This window comes from Haliotis rubra, unplaced genomic scaffold (assembly GCF_003918875.1).
Source record: "Haliotis rubra isolate DU_JTF1 unplaced genomic scaffold, ASM391887v1 Scf116, whole genome shotgun sequence".
NCBI lineage: Eukaryota > Metazoa > Mollusca > Gastropoda > Lepetellida > Haliotidae > Haliotis > Haliotis rubra.
The window spans coordinates 103,313-117,214 of NW_025765070.1; the positions used below are offsets into that span (position 1 = coordinate 103,313).

General features: G+C 41.5%; 1 protein-coding gene across 1 annotated transcript in view; it reads left to right on the forward strand.

Moving 5' to 3' along the window:
• LOC124255986 (centrosomal protein of 128 kDa-like) overlaps positions 1-13,902 on the forward strand; it is a 92,512-nt gene that overhangs the window by 19,194 nt on the left and 59,416 nt on the right. Inside the window, 7 exon segments of the mRNA XM_046689930.1 lie at positions 3,806-3,892; positions 4,053-4,118; positions 4,121-4,135; positions 4,844-5,016; positions 8,373-8,445; positions 9,217-9,330; positions 9,807-9,893. Coding sequence (XP_046545886.1) covers positions 3,806-3,892; positions 4,053-4,118; positions 4,121-4,135; positions 4,844-5,016; positions 8,373-8,445; positions 9,217-9,330; positions 9,807-9,893 — 615 coding nt within the window.

Here is a 13,902-nt window from a genome sequence, read left to right on the forward strand (position 1 = left end):
GGCTGAAAGGTCCAACAAGACGAGAATGGAAGCACCGTCCTTGTCAATACCCATGAGTATGTCATTCTGGACTTTGATAAGTGCTGTTTCCGTGCTGTGAAAGCAGCGGTAAGCTGATTGATAGACTTCATGCAACCCATTGCTGTCCATATGATCCTTGAACTGTGTTGCAGATAACGTCCTTGACCTTGCAACAGAACTTGAGAGAATCTGGCGTGACATCCCACAAGCCTTCCTTGCACGTTTGATAGGCTCTATGCGTCGTTGATGCACTGCTGTTCTCAATGCCGATGGTGGACATACCCGTTATTGAGCTTGTGACATGGTCGTTTGACCCCTGTCCCGCTTGTGACGTCATTGTGATTGACTTTTCAATTAAAATTCTCCCGACTTGTTATGGTCTCATGATCCCTCCATTACAGTTTATATGTACCTTTGACATTGTTATCGTACTTATCAACTGGGATAATATTTTGACAATGCACAGTTTCTTTATGTGGCTAGTGTATATGCAGTATGTGAGGAGATGGAAGTATGCACAAAACCACATCATTTCTCTGATGTGGAGTGACAGTTGAATATGCATCTTCTCTCTGTTTGCGTACATTTATAAACACTTAATCTTGCCATGTGTCAAGATAATTAAGACATTGTAAGTATTGTAGAATTCAATAGGTTTTTTAAATCAGTAGTTCTAAATTTCTTCCAACTAGTTACAGTCGCAGTACAATTACCATGAAGTAGCGTATATGTAATGAAATAGGATTGGTGATATCTAAGTCAGAGATATTAATATACAGCTAGCAGCAACAGTGGTTAAGCTTCCAATATAGGTGTTAGCTGGATAACTGGGGTGAAGAAAAGGATCTCCACAGAAGCCCCTGGTCTGTGTGACCCCCTGACTCGAAATGCCTCACAGTACAATACAATATGACAAGGCCGAACACTTCGGTGTACCCCACCCGCCTGCTTTGCCGATCGCTACGATACCATTGCATGCAATCAATTAAAACTTAATGTAAACATAATCATGGATGATTGGCCTATCGATCACCACTCATGACACCTACCAATTCTTTATTGTTATTTCTGCAAGTCGATTGAAACCCGATTTTGACCCTCAACTAAACGATCTTGGCACAAATGGATGACGATATGTCGGACAAAATGGGAAATGGGTGTATGAATTGGAATATCTTAAGAACCCACTAGATTCATTTTTTGATGCTTATTAAGTACCTAGGTTCATACAACTGATAGGTTTAGAAGTCATTGCTGGTGAAAATATTCTTACATTCAAGGTCACAAGGGGACTATACGTTTTAAAGAATGTTAAGATTTGCAAGAATCAGTTCAGACTGGATTTTCTTCATATTTGAAACCAAGCTTTATCTAGGAAGGACAGTTTTGGGCCCAGTCCATTTTGTGACCTTCACATAATTGTCAAGGTCATGGCGACAATTTGAAGATATCAGCATGTAAACCTGCATGTTAAGCTATCTCAAGAACCGTTCACTGGATTTTCTTCATATTTGAAACCAAGCTTTATCTAGGGAAGGCGCAGGGCCCAGTCAATTTTGGTGACCTTCACATAATTGTCAAGGTCATGGCGACACTTTGAAGATTTTAGCATGTAAACCTGCATGTTAAGCTATCTCAAGAACTGTTCACTGGATTTTCGTCATATTTGAAACCAAGCTTAACCTAGGGAAGGCGCAGGGCCCAGTCAGTTTTGGTGACCTTCAGATAATTGTCAAGGTCATGGCGACACTTTGAAGATTTCAGCATGTAAACCTGCATGTTAAGCTATCTCAAGAATTGTTCACTGGATTTTCTTCATATTTGAAACCAATCTTTATATAGTGAAGGTGCAGGGCCCAGTCAATTTTGGTGACCTTCACTTAAGTTTCAAAATCACAGAGACACTGTGAAGAGTTCAGCATATTAACCTGCATGTTATGCTTGTCAGCGAGATATGAGATACCCCAAGAACCATTCACTGGATTGTCTTCATATTTGACACCAAGCTTCATCCAGGGAAGGCGCAGGGACCAGTCGCTTTGGTGACCTTCACTTAATTTCAAGGTCACAGAGACACTTTGAAGATTTCAGCATGTTAAATTGCATGTTAAGATAGTCAGCAAGATATCGCAAAATATATTCACTGGATTTTCTTGATATTTGACACCAAGCTTCATCTAGGGAAGGCCCAGGGCCCAGTCAATTTTGGTGACCTTCACATAATTTTCAGGGTCACGACGACACTTTGAAGATTTCAGCATGTTAACCTGAATTGTCAGCAAGATATTTCAAGAACAGTTCACTGGATTTTCTTCATAGACTTTCAAGACTTCCCTTGAATGTTTTTCAATAAGTGATTTCTTTAGTACTATTTTTGCATATTTCATACACTATGACATTCATGTAAAGGTCAAAGTCAGTCTTGAAAATATGTGCGTGTTTGAACACCTAAAGAGCAAGATATCAAGAGAGGTTGATTGGTCATGTTTTTGTTGACATTTAACTTAAACTTAAACTTTCATTACTTTATAAGTTTGATTTGATAATTTGCGGCGGGGATTATGTCACCTTAGTGACAATGCTTGTGATGTTTACATTAAGTTTTAATCAATTGCATGCGATGGTAGCGTAGCTATCGGCAAAGCAGGCGGGTGGGGTACACTGAAGTGTCCGGCCTTGTCATAATGTATTGTACTGTGAGGCATTTCGAGTCAGGGGGTCATCTCAAATTTTATATATTTTTTCAAAATCTTTAATTCTCACAAAGACACGAGGGCCTGTGGATTCCACTACTTATGTCAGAAAGACATCCAGACAACTAACTGTTGTCAACACACAGTACTAGGAACCCTATCTAAAACAGCCTGATACAATTAAAACATTGTTTAACAATGAATTACCCTGCCATATGACAGCAGGCTGGTCTTGGTGCATTGAGGCAATGGTGGTTGTGTGTCTTCCCAATTTTCATATGAAACATGTTCTCTAAACATGTGTGCCATTGCTCCTGAATGTAGTTGGAAGCACAAGAGCACCAGTTATGTAAGTCTCAGGAATTTGCTCTGCAGGGATCAGTACTTTGATATGCCAGAAAACTATGATGGAATGGTTGAATCCAGGATTTGCCCTGTGTCTGGGCTTGTCAGCACCAAACGATAGTACAGTACATAAGGGCTGCAACAAGTCGCTATGAGGCCATTATAATCCATATGACAAATATTGGGCATTGAATACGAATACTGAGTAATGAAGACAATAACAAGTCAGCAGTAAAACAATTACACAATCCATTCTTTGAAACGTCTGTCACAGTGTTAGTTTATCACAACAATGACCAGTGACCACATTACAGTCAAATAAATATATAAGAATGTTTACTTCAGTCCTGCCTGGTTTGAATATATTCTATTTTGCAGATTTCACTTTGATGAATATCACCCCAAATAAAGTAAAAACAATCCTTTAAAAATATGCATGGATATTTGACTCTAGTGACAATGAATAGTGAACTGAATTCATACTGTTTGATTCAATATGTGAGTGAATCATGGCAGCCGTACAGTGTATATGTGTATATATATGTATGTATGTACTGTACCGTTCAAATATGTGTTCAACCAAACACCATGACTGCAGAATGCATTTGTAGTGTATAATAGAGAGCTGTTGTTCATTGTTATGATGCTCAGGGTATGACCTTGGTTAAGGGTGTTTCTCTACGCAAGATCCGAAAGTTGCTCCAGAGTTGCTACTGTGTAATACAATTATTTGCTTTTTTTGTCAGGACACAACACGTAATCTCCGATCTCTCGACCAGATGCTGGACAATTACAGGAGTGTGGGGAATGAAAGGAGGTCTGCAGTTGACAGGGTAGGTACACACAGCAGACTACAGCATGCAGAACCAACACACACACACACACACACACACCGGGGAAAGCCAGCCCTGGAGTTGCTGAGTACATAGTAAACATGTGTCAAGATGATTCCCATGTTCATGAACTGGTATTTGGATTTACTTCGTGTTGCAGCTAAGAGATGACCTTGACCGAACTCACGAGGATATCCGTCAGGAGAGGTACCGAGAGGCACTCTATGACAGAGAGATTATGGGGTATGGACACAAGCTTTATAGTGTAAGAAGTAATTGTTCAAAATTGCCTCTGTTCACCCAGCAGTGAATGGGTACCTTGTGGGAAGAGATGGTCATATGACTGTTGACCTTGTAGCACCTTACAGGCAGCTTTGGTTCTAGTGTACACTGTTCCACTGACTAGGATAATAATGTTAGCCCCTTGAGCATACACCTTATGTGTGGATGGTAGGGCAATAGTAGTACCATATAAGGTGACCCCCCTTGTACAAATCTTCAAAATTGATGATAATTTATGTACCCCTGATTTTCTCACCATGTCAGCTGGCTGGGCAATCGTAATCAAGGCAAGGCTCAGTTAAACGTTATTTGTAGAATATGTATTGCATGAACATGGGATTCACATACAAGCTTACATACCAAAACAGTTGGAACAGTTATTTAGAATGCAGTGTGAATTTATCTGTCAAACAACATGAGCAGCTATTGGGCACTGGTTGACATCATCAGTCAGGAACAAATGTGAGAGCTTCTACCCCTTGCATAAGGTGACCCCCCTTCAAACCCCTCTAATTCTAGGGACAAACAACCCACCTTATCCGTGGCGATATACATTATTATTGTTATTATTATTTAATGTCATAGTCATACTGCATAAGTCAGAAAATACAATTGTGTGTGTATCATGCATCAGCATTATCAGTGAATGTCTTACTCTTTGTTCTACAGAGTGATAATGATTCTCCTAGTTCCAACACCAAAAGGAAAAGGAAAGCAATGGTGCGATTTGCAGATGATATGAACAAAGAGTTGCATGGGATTCATCAGTCTGTCCGTGACCTGTCCTCAGAGCAGCTGAGGCTGGAGGAAAGTTTTAACAGGGAGATGGAGAGGAGAGACAGGTAGGGGAGCTATTTAGTGAGAGAATGGTGCTAGTTAGTTATTTGCTTTATTTAGCATCGCACTTGCTTTATTTAGCGTCGCACGTACAACTAAGGTATTTCTGTGATGGGGTAGTACACTTATTAAGAAATGAGTAAGTGGTGTTACTACCCAAAAAGACCCAACTTGTAATAACGGAATTTTAGATGGGAGGCCGATTTAGAAAGGTAAAAAATGTGAAATAGGTAAAGAGTAATAGAGATTTGGAATTTAATATAGATATAGTATAATAAATGCTTACAACCAACAAATGTTTTAAACACATATTTATCAAGTGAATCATGATGAACTTATAAAAGGTTTAAAGACAGAATGGTTGAGGAGAGACAGCTAGATAAGTTATTTAGTGAGAGAAGGGATGAGAAGAAATGGTTGAGGAGAGTGAGGATCTATTGAGTGAGAGAAAGGGTTGAGGAGAGACAGGTAGGGGTCTATTGAGTAGAGAAACAGAGTTGAGACAGGTAGGGGGATCTATTTAGTGAGAAAAGGTTGAAGAGACACAGGTGAGGGATCTGCTGGTGAGTAGAGAATGGTTGAGGAGAACCAGCCAAAGGGAAGCTGTTTAGTGAAGAATAGTTGAGGAGGAACAGCGTCGCTATTTAGTGAGAGAAGGGTTGAGGAAGAGAACAGGTGAGGGATCTGTTTAGTGAGATGAAAGGGTTGAGGAGACACAGGTAGGGGATCTATTTAGTAGAAGTTAAGGAAGGGCAGCAAGGGAAGCCACTTAAAGAGAATGGAATAGTAGAGACAAAGGTCGCTATTCAGTGAAGAGAAGGGTTGAAGGAACGGCGTCGCTATTTAAAGTAGATGGTTAGGTTAGAACAGAAGGGAAACTGTTTAGTGAAGATTGAAGACAACAGCGTCATGAGTAGAGAAAGGTTAAAGAGATGTTGGGGAGCTATTTAGTGAAAGGTTGAGGAGAACAGCTAGATAAGTGGAAAGGGTTCAGGTGGGTAGGGATCTAAGTACAGGTTAAAGACACAGGTGAGGATCTATTTGAGTGAAGAATAGTTGGGGAAGGGAACCAGCAAGGCTGATTGGTGAGAATATTGAGGAGAAGTGCTTCGTCGCTATTTAGTGAAAAATTGAAGGAAGACAGATAGGGAAATGAGTGAAAGAGTTGAACAGATCAAGGAAGATGTAAAGTAGAGAATGGTTGAGGAAAAGCTAAGATCGCTATAGTGAGAAAGGGTTGAGGATGTGTTAGGGATCGCTTGAGTAGAATAGTTGAGGAGAACAGCTTCGTCGCTATGTAGTGAAGGTTGAGGAAGATGTGTTGAGGCTGCGGTGAGAACATTACATTTCAGATCCGGTGATGACGACAATCTCTCGATTACCTCAATCCGTTTCACGGCAAATAGGTCCTCCAAGGCCGAACGCGGGCGGCTTTGGTTGTTATTACTCGTGGCAAATCTTTTTTCGCCAGCGATTTTTTCAATTTATTTTCCATGTTTTTAAGGTTTATGTTTGGGTATGGTGGTTTATCCCGTTTACATTTTGTTTGGGTATTATTATATTAAGCTCCCACTCTACCCTGGCATATTGGCCATAGCCAGAAGCCAAGAAATAGCGGGTCTGAAATCATCATCAGGAGGCAGTTGAGTGTTTAAGAAGGTAGGAGAATGGTTTAGGGAGGCGGTTATCGGGGAACTGTTTAGGGAGATGGTAAAGGTAAAGAGGCGGGTATGGGAACTGTTTAGGGGAGGAGAATGGGAAGGGAGACGAATTAGGGGAGCTTTGGGAGAGAATTGCAAGGAGGCGGGTATGGGAAGCTGTTTAGGGGAGAATGGTAAAGGAGGGCGAGGTATGGGGCTGTTTAGCTGTTTAGGAGAGAATGGTAAAGGAGAGACAGATAGAGGGGAACTGTTTAGGGAGAATGGTAAAGACAGAGGCGAGAATTATGGGAACTGTTTAGGGAGAGAATGGTAAAGGAGAGACGGGTATGGGAGCTGTTTAGGGAGAGAATGGTAAAGGAGAGACGGTATGGGAACTGTTTAGGAGAGAATGGGTAAAGGAGGAGGCGGGTATGGGGAACTGTTTAGGAGAGAATGGTAAAGGAGAGACGGGTATGGGAGCTGTTTAGGGAGAGAATGGTAAAGGAGAGACGGGTATGGGAGCTGTTTAGGGAGAGAATGGTAAAGGAGAGACGGGTATGGGAACTGTTTAGGGAGAGAATGGTAAAGGAGAGACAGATAGGGGAACTGTTTAGGGAGAGAATGGTAAAGGAGAGACGGGTATGGGAGCTGTTTAGGGAGAGAATGGTAAAGGAGAGACGGGTATGGGGCTGTATGGGAGCTGTTTAAAGGAGAGAATGGTAAAGGAGAGACGGGTATGGGAACTGTTTAGGAGAGAATGGTAAAGGAGAGGAGACGGGGATAGGGGGAACTGTTTAGGAGAGGAGAGAATGGTAAAGGAGAGACGGGTATGGGAACTGTTTAGGGAGAGAATGGTAAAGGAGAGACAGATAGGGGAACTGTTTAGGGAGAGAATGGTAAAAGGAGAGACGGGTATGGGAGCTGTTTAGGAGAGAATGAGAATGGTAAAGGAGAGACAGGTAGGGGAACTGTTTAGGGAGAGAATGGTAAAGGAGAGACGGGTAGGGGAGCTGTTTAGGGAGAGAATGGTAAAGGAGAGACGGGTATGGGAACTGTTTAGGGAGAGAATGGTAAAGGAGAGACAGATAGGGGAACTGTTTAGGGGAGAGAATGGTAAAGGAGAGACGGGTATGGGAGCTGTTTAGGGAGAGAATGGTAAAGGAGAGACGGGTATGGGAACTGTTTAGGGAGAGAATGGTAAAAGGAGAGACAGATAGGGAACTGTTTAGGGGAGAATGTTTAGAGAGAGAATGGTAAAGGAGAGACGGGTATGGGAACTGTTTAGGGAGAGAATGGTAAAGGAGAGACGGGTATGGGAACTGTTTAGGGAGAGAATGGTAAAGGAGAGACGGGTAGGGGAACTGTTTAGGGAGAGAATGGTAAAGGAGAGACGGGTATGGGAACTGTTTAGGGAGAGGGAAGAGATGGCAGTTTAGGAACTGGGAGAGAATGGTAAGGAAGGAGAGACAGATAGGGAGACTGTTTAGGAGAGAATGGTAAAGGAGAGACGGGTATGGGAACTGTTTAGGGAGAGAATGGTAAAGGAGAGACGGGTAGGGGAGCTGTTTAGGGAGAGAATGGTAAAGGAGAGACGGGTATGGGAACTGTTTAGGGAGAGAATGGTAAAGGAGAGACGGGTATGGGAACTGTTTAGGGATAGAAACCGAGGTTGTTGTGAGCATCTACATGAATGTTGCATTCCTCCGTTTTATTTTGTACAGGTATGATACTGACACGAAACATTCACTACGAGATATAACAGACAGCATGAAGAAGATGACCCCAAGTGATTCAGTGAGTAATATACCTGAACTAAATAGTTGACTGTTTGCTTGTTGTATTGGTACTGCAAAGCTCTTTATCTGCTTGTCACTATATGGCTGAAATATTGCTGAGGTGACGTTAAGTTTTAACTCACTCACTCACTTTATCTGCTCCCTGGATATCTGTTTCATGTCAAAAACATTATCACGCTGTTAACGTAATGTGTTTATTAAGTGAACAGTAAATTGTGTATGTTACATGATTAAGGTGTATTGCATGTGTTGCATGTGTTGGTAGACAAGATCAGTTGATCACCTACCACCGTGGCTGGTACTGTATGATAGTGTGTCATCATTGCTCATGCTATCAACCATTGTTGGATCGTGATGCTGTAAGGGTTTGTCTGTATTTGACCTCTGCTACTCTTCAGTGGTCATTGGATATCTCAGGGGTATGTCAGTTATATATTTTATATAGTCCTTGACATTTGAAATAGTGGCAACGTCAAAGGTCAAGGGTCAGGGTCATCCTCAAGGCTAAAACTTCAGAAAGCATTTATTGTAGATTAATGAACCTCTGCATGATCGTTATTGAACAATATCAGATCTTTGATATACCTGAGGCTCATGTTAAACTGTCTGACCAAATTACCTTGTAGTGACATTGTCAGTCCAAGCAGAAATTGCCCTTTTGTACCCCTACTCCACCCAATCCCACACAAATGCCTGAAACCAAAAAGTCCCAGTCATTTGTAAGGTATGCTTGCTGCTATGAGATTGCTGCTATGAGAGATTGTTTCAGATTGACAACCGAGTGGAGCGCCGTCTGCTGCAGATACAGAATGAGCTGCGCACAGACAGAATGGCTACAGAGAGGCATGACGATTTGGGGACACTCTCGTCAGAGCTGAGAAATGTCAGTTAACATTGTCATGTAAACAATACTTATGTGTAGACTTTAGAAATTGATGAACCAAATTCAGAAACAGTAATTAACCTCTTAGATAACCTGACTAAAACTGAAATGAGCTAATGTCATGGCCCTTTTGTCATTTGCGTATCATGCATTGTGTCTGCATTAAATATCTGCTCTGTATCCACGGGACTTGTAAAGCTGCATCTTGTTCCCCCAATGACGACACTACTTTTTGTTTGAGAGGTTTGACTCTGATTTTGATTGTGGTCATCATGGCAGCAGTATTGAAAAAGATATGAATTAGACACAAGACAAATGTTCTGTTTTTCATGATATGGAAAATATTTATCTGGATTTGACCTAAGTGTTTTGAAACCTTTTGCAGTTTCTTAGCAATTCTTAATGCTTTTCATATGTCTGTGAGGCAAAACCGTGTGAGGCTATGAAGAGATGAGATGTTGATTGTGTTTGGGCAGGCAGTACAACAGCAGCAGCAGCTGCCTATGCTCATCGATGAAAGGATACGGAGCCAGTCCCTCCATGCTGAGACTCAGAAACACAAGGTAATGCTCAGTGATAGTACTTATATCCATTTGGTGTTGTAAGTACCCTTGCTGTTTATTGATTACCCAGTGATAGTACTTATATCCATTTGGTGTTGTAAGTACCCTTGTTGTTTATTGATAACGCAATGATAGTACTTATATCCATTTGGTGTTGTAAGTACCCTTGCTGTTTATTGATTACCCAGTAATAGTACTTATATCCATTTGGTGTTGTAAGTACCCTTGTTGTTTATTGATTACCCAGTGATAGTACTTTTATCCATTTGGTGTTGTAAGTACCCTTGCTGTTTATTGATTACCCAGTGATAATACATATATCCATTTGGTGTTGTAAGTACCCTTGCTGTTTATTGATAACTAAGTGATAGTACATATATCCATTTGGTGTTGTAAGTACCCTTGCTGTTTATTGATTACCCAGTGATAGTACATATATCCATTTGGTGTTGTAAGTACCCTTGCTGTTTATTGATTACCCAGTGATAGTTGTTTATTGATTACCCAGTGATAGTACATATATCCATTTGGTGTTGTAAAGTACCCTTGCTGTTTATTACCCAGTGATAGTACTTACCCAGTGATAGTACTTATATCCATTTGGTGTTACATAAGTACCCTTGCTGTTTATTGATTACCCAGTGATAGTACATATATCCATTTGGTGTTGTAAGTACCCTTGCTGTTTATTGATTACCCAGTGATAGTACTTATATCCATTTGGTGTTGTAAGTACCCTTGCTGTTTATTGATTACTCAGTGATAGTACATACATCCATTTGGTGTTGTAAGTACCCTTGCTGTTTATTGATTACCCAGTGATAATACATATATCCATTTGGTGTTGTAAGTACCCTTGATGTTTATTGATTACCCAGTGATACTATTATCAGTAATATATGAACAGAGTTCACCCAGCTGACTGCTTCTCAATGGGGATGTTTAACTATTTATGTTGGAGAAATGAAACTGTATGCACTGATAATATCAGTCCCAAAGTGTTTCAGAACTGGTGTCTTTAAAATTGCCTACTTTCCAGAGTTAAGGCCTTCATCCTTGCTTTTCAACATAGTGCATAGTGTGTGAAATGAAATTCAATAGATAAAATATAATTTGGAGTTCCCCTCCCTTTCCCAATGCTTTAGTTTTCCACATCCTGTTTCAGTACATGCTTTTTGAAAAGATTTAAGACCATATTTAAGTGGGGTCTTCTCATGTCAACAAGTCTTAGTGAAATGCCTTGCATACTAAATCTAAAGTTATGTCCATCGTCCTTGATACACATAATTTTTTCTTATCCTGACTCATGATCTTTTGCTTATCTCCCTTTTCCTTGCGAATGGTAGTGGAACACTTGAATCCCTTGAAGTTCCCCCGAAGCGGACGTAAAAATAATTCACCCACGAGTTACCTCCCTTCTCCCGCGCAAACAGTCATGTGACCAGCCTTATTTGTCACTTCTCCGTTTTCGCCCGAGTGTATGGTTGGGCGAGCACTGGAGTCCCGTATACGGCATTATATCCTTTATATTTAGGTCCTATTCTTCAAAATTACGCTGTGTATGGATTTGGCTATAACTACTATGTATTATATGTAAAAAAATTGTAAAAATTATTTGTATTTGTGTCATAATTTCATCGTTATTTGACTTTGTTTACATTTCATGAAATCTTGCAGTGTTTGCAGGCACAGGTTATCCGTGGCTGATCCTCACCCCCAATGCCTTTCGTGCATAAAACCATGTTCTTCCAGCTTGCGCTGTACTTATTGTGTTGATTTATCAAATCTACAATTTAGTCTTATATCTATAGACGTGCCATGTCATCTCAAGCCACGGCTGATAAAACAGGAGATCAGCCTTCAAACCGTACGTTGCTTGCTACTGCTGACATTCATAATACTGGTGCTATGTTGAGTACGTTGCAGGGGCAGTCTGCTGGTACGGGGCCAAGAAGAGATCGGCTACAACGCAGTTGTCTCCGACTCAAGCTAAGAAAAAGACGTCATCTTCTTCTACGTCGCAGAAGAAAGCATCTGTTACCAGATTGGAGGGTAAATCTACGCGGCCTAGTAAGTCTACGCATCAGAAATCCTTGAACGAAGAGATATTACCTGAAGCATGAAGTAGACGTTTTTTGATGATCCTCAGTTACTTCTACCCAAAGTACCTACAAGATCGCCGACTCAATCGACTTCCACGACTACTAGATCATCTCCTGCAATGGTCACAGCAGGCCAGTTGTTTGACGAACTACCACCAACTTCTCAACGGAGTGAAGTCGAGGCACACAACTCATCAGCATTCGTGAACGCTTCTTCTACACAGCAGCAGCTTCAATCAATGCAGAACTTGATCCGGTGAAATTATGAGACAATTACCAACCAGATGATGGCCATGATGGAACGTAGGTTCGAGGAAGAAGCGAAGGCTCGGGCGAAGCCTCTCTTCTACTGACATCGTGTGCAAACCTATGGACCTGTGCGAACGTACTCCTCGGAGAACTACGTCTCAAGACTACGTTGGCGAACGTACACCTTTGCGAAGGTCTTCAAAGTCGGACGACTCTGTCATCTTGGAGGAGGATAGAAGACATGAGATGCCTACTCATCATTCTACATCTGCGAACCCTCAACGTTCGAGAACATCGAAGGATCCATCTCCTACACCTAGCCGCTCTAGATCGAGATCTCATATCTCTCACAGAGGTTCGCGAAGTCACTCAATACGAGACAGAGGTTCGCGAAGAGAAGGCTCACGTCACAGACGTTCGCGAAGGGGATACATCTAGCGACAGACGTTCGCGAAGAGAAAGCTCACATCACAGAGGTTCGCGAAGAGATGAATCTACAGATAGAGGTTCGCTAAGAGAGGACTCTCAAGATAGATGTTCGCGAAGGGAGGAATCTTCAGTTCGCGAAAGGATGATGGAGCTTCGAGAAGGGATACAGGTTTGCAGAAGGATGCTTTGCGGAGGCCTAGCTCTACCGATCAGGAGATAACTGATGAATAACCAGACTTCGTCTTCCCGGACTCAGAGGTTATAGATTGGATAGCCAATGGTTTGAACTTGGAGTCTCCTTCTAAGGATATAGATGAAGTCTACACTTATAAGATGCATAATGACGACTTTGACTCGGTGACTATTCCTCCGATTGAACCTATATCCAACATACCTTCTAACCTACGCACAGCTTTGAGAAAGCTACAGACATCTACAAGGTTCAAGAACTCTCAGATCTACAGGCAGATAACAGCAACACAGACATCTACAGGGTTCGCGAACCCTAGGGTTAACAAACCCTTACATCAACAGACAGGATGTTGACGTGGACTCTATTACCATACGGCTGAATAAAACGAAGCGATGATGAAAACGGATGGTTTTGTCAGAGTTTAAAACTCAACTAAAAGATCTTTAACATGTGAGATCTCTACAGTTTACAGCCTGCACAACTCTACAACCTGCACAAACCTTATACCTGTATAAGTTCAGTTTCGGACGACAACCTACTTGATGATAGGAATCACTTCATCTATACGGATGCTGAGGTCTTATACCGGGTAGCAGATGGCCTGCAGATATTGTCGTTCACTCACTCACTCCAACCCAACAGAGACGTACTGCATATACGCTGATGATTTCGACTCCAATATGATATCACCTATGAAGCCGATATCTCAAGTACTGGAGAACCTCAAGGCGACCTTTATTAAGGGCTTAAGGTTAACAACGCCTTCAAGTATCCTTGAACGGACGTACAGATGATATTATTAACACTCGTCACTCAGCGTGGGGATTAGGATTTTATATCCTATCAACTAGATTCAACTTCGGTATTTCTTCAAGATCCATATAGACATACGTCTCGACAGCCTCCTTCGTCATGCTGGCTTATATTATCCACAATGGGAATATGTGATTTATATCACTGAACAAGATTTAACACTTGGAGCAACCCTTATTCAAGAGGTTTATATGAGCAGCGTAGAACTACGCGCGCTTTTACT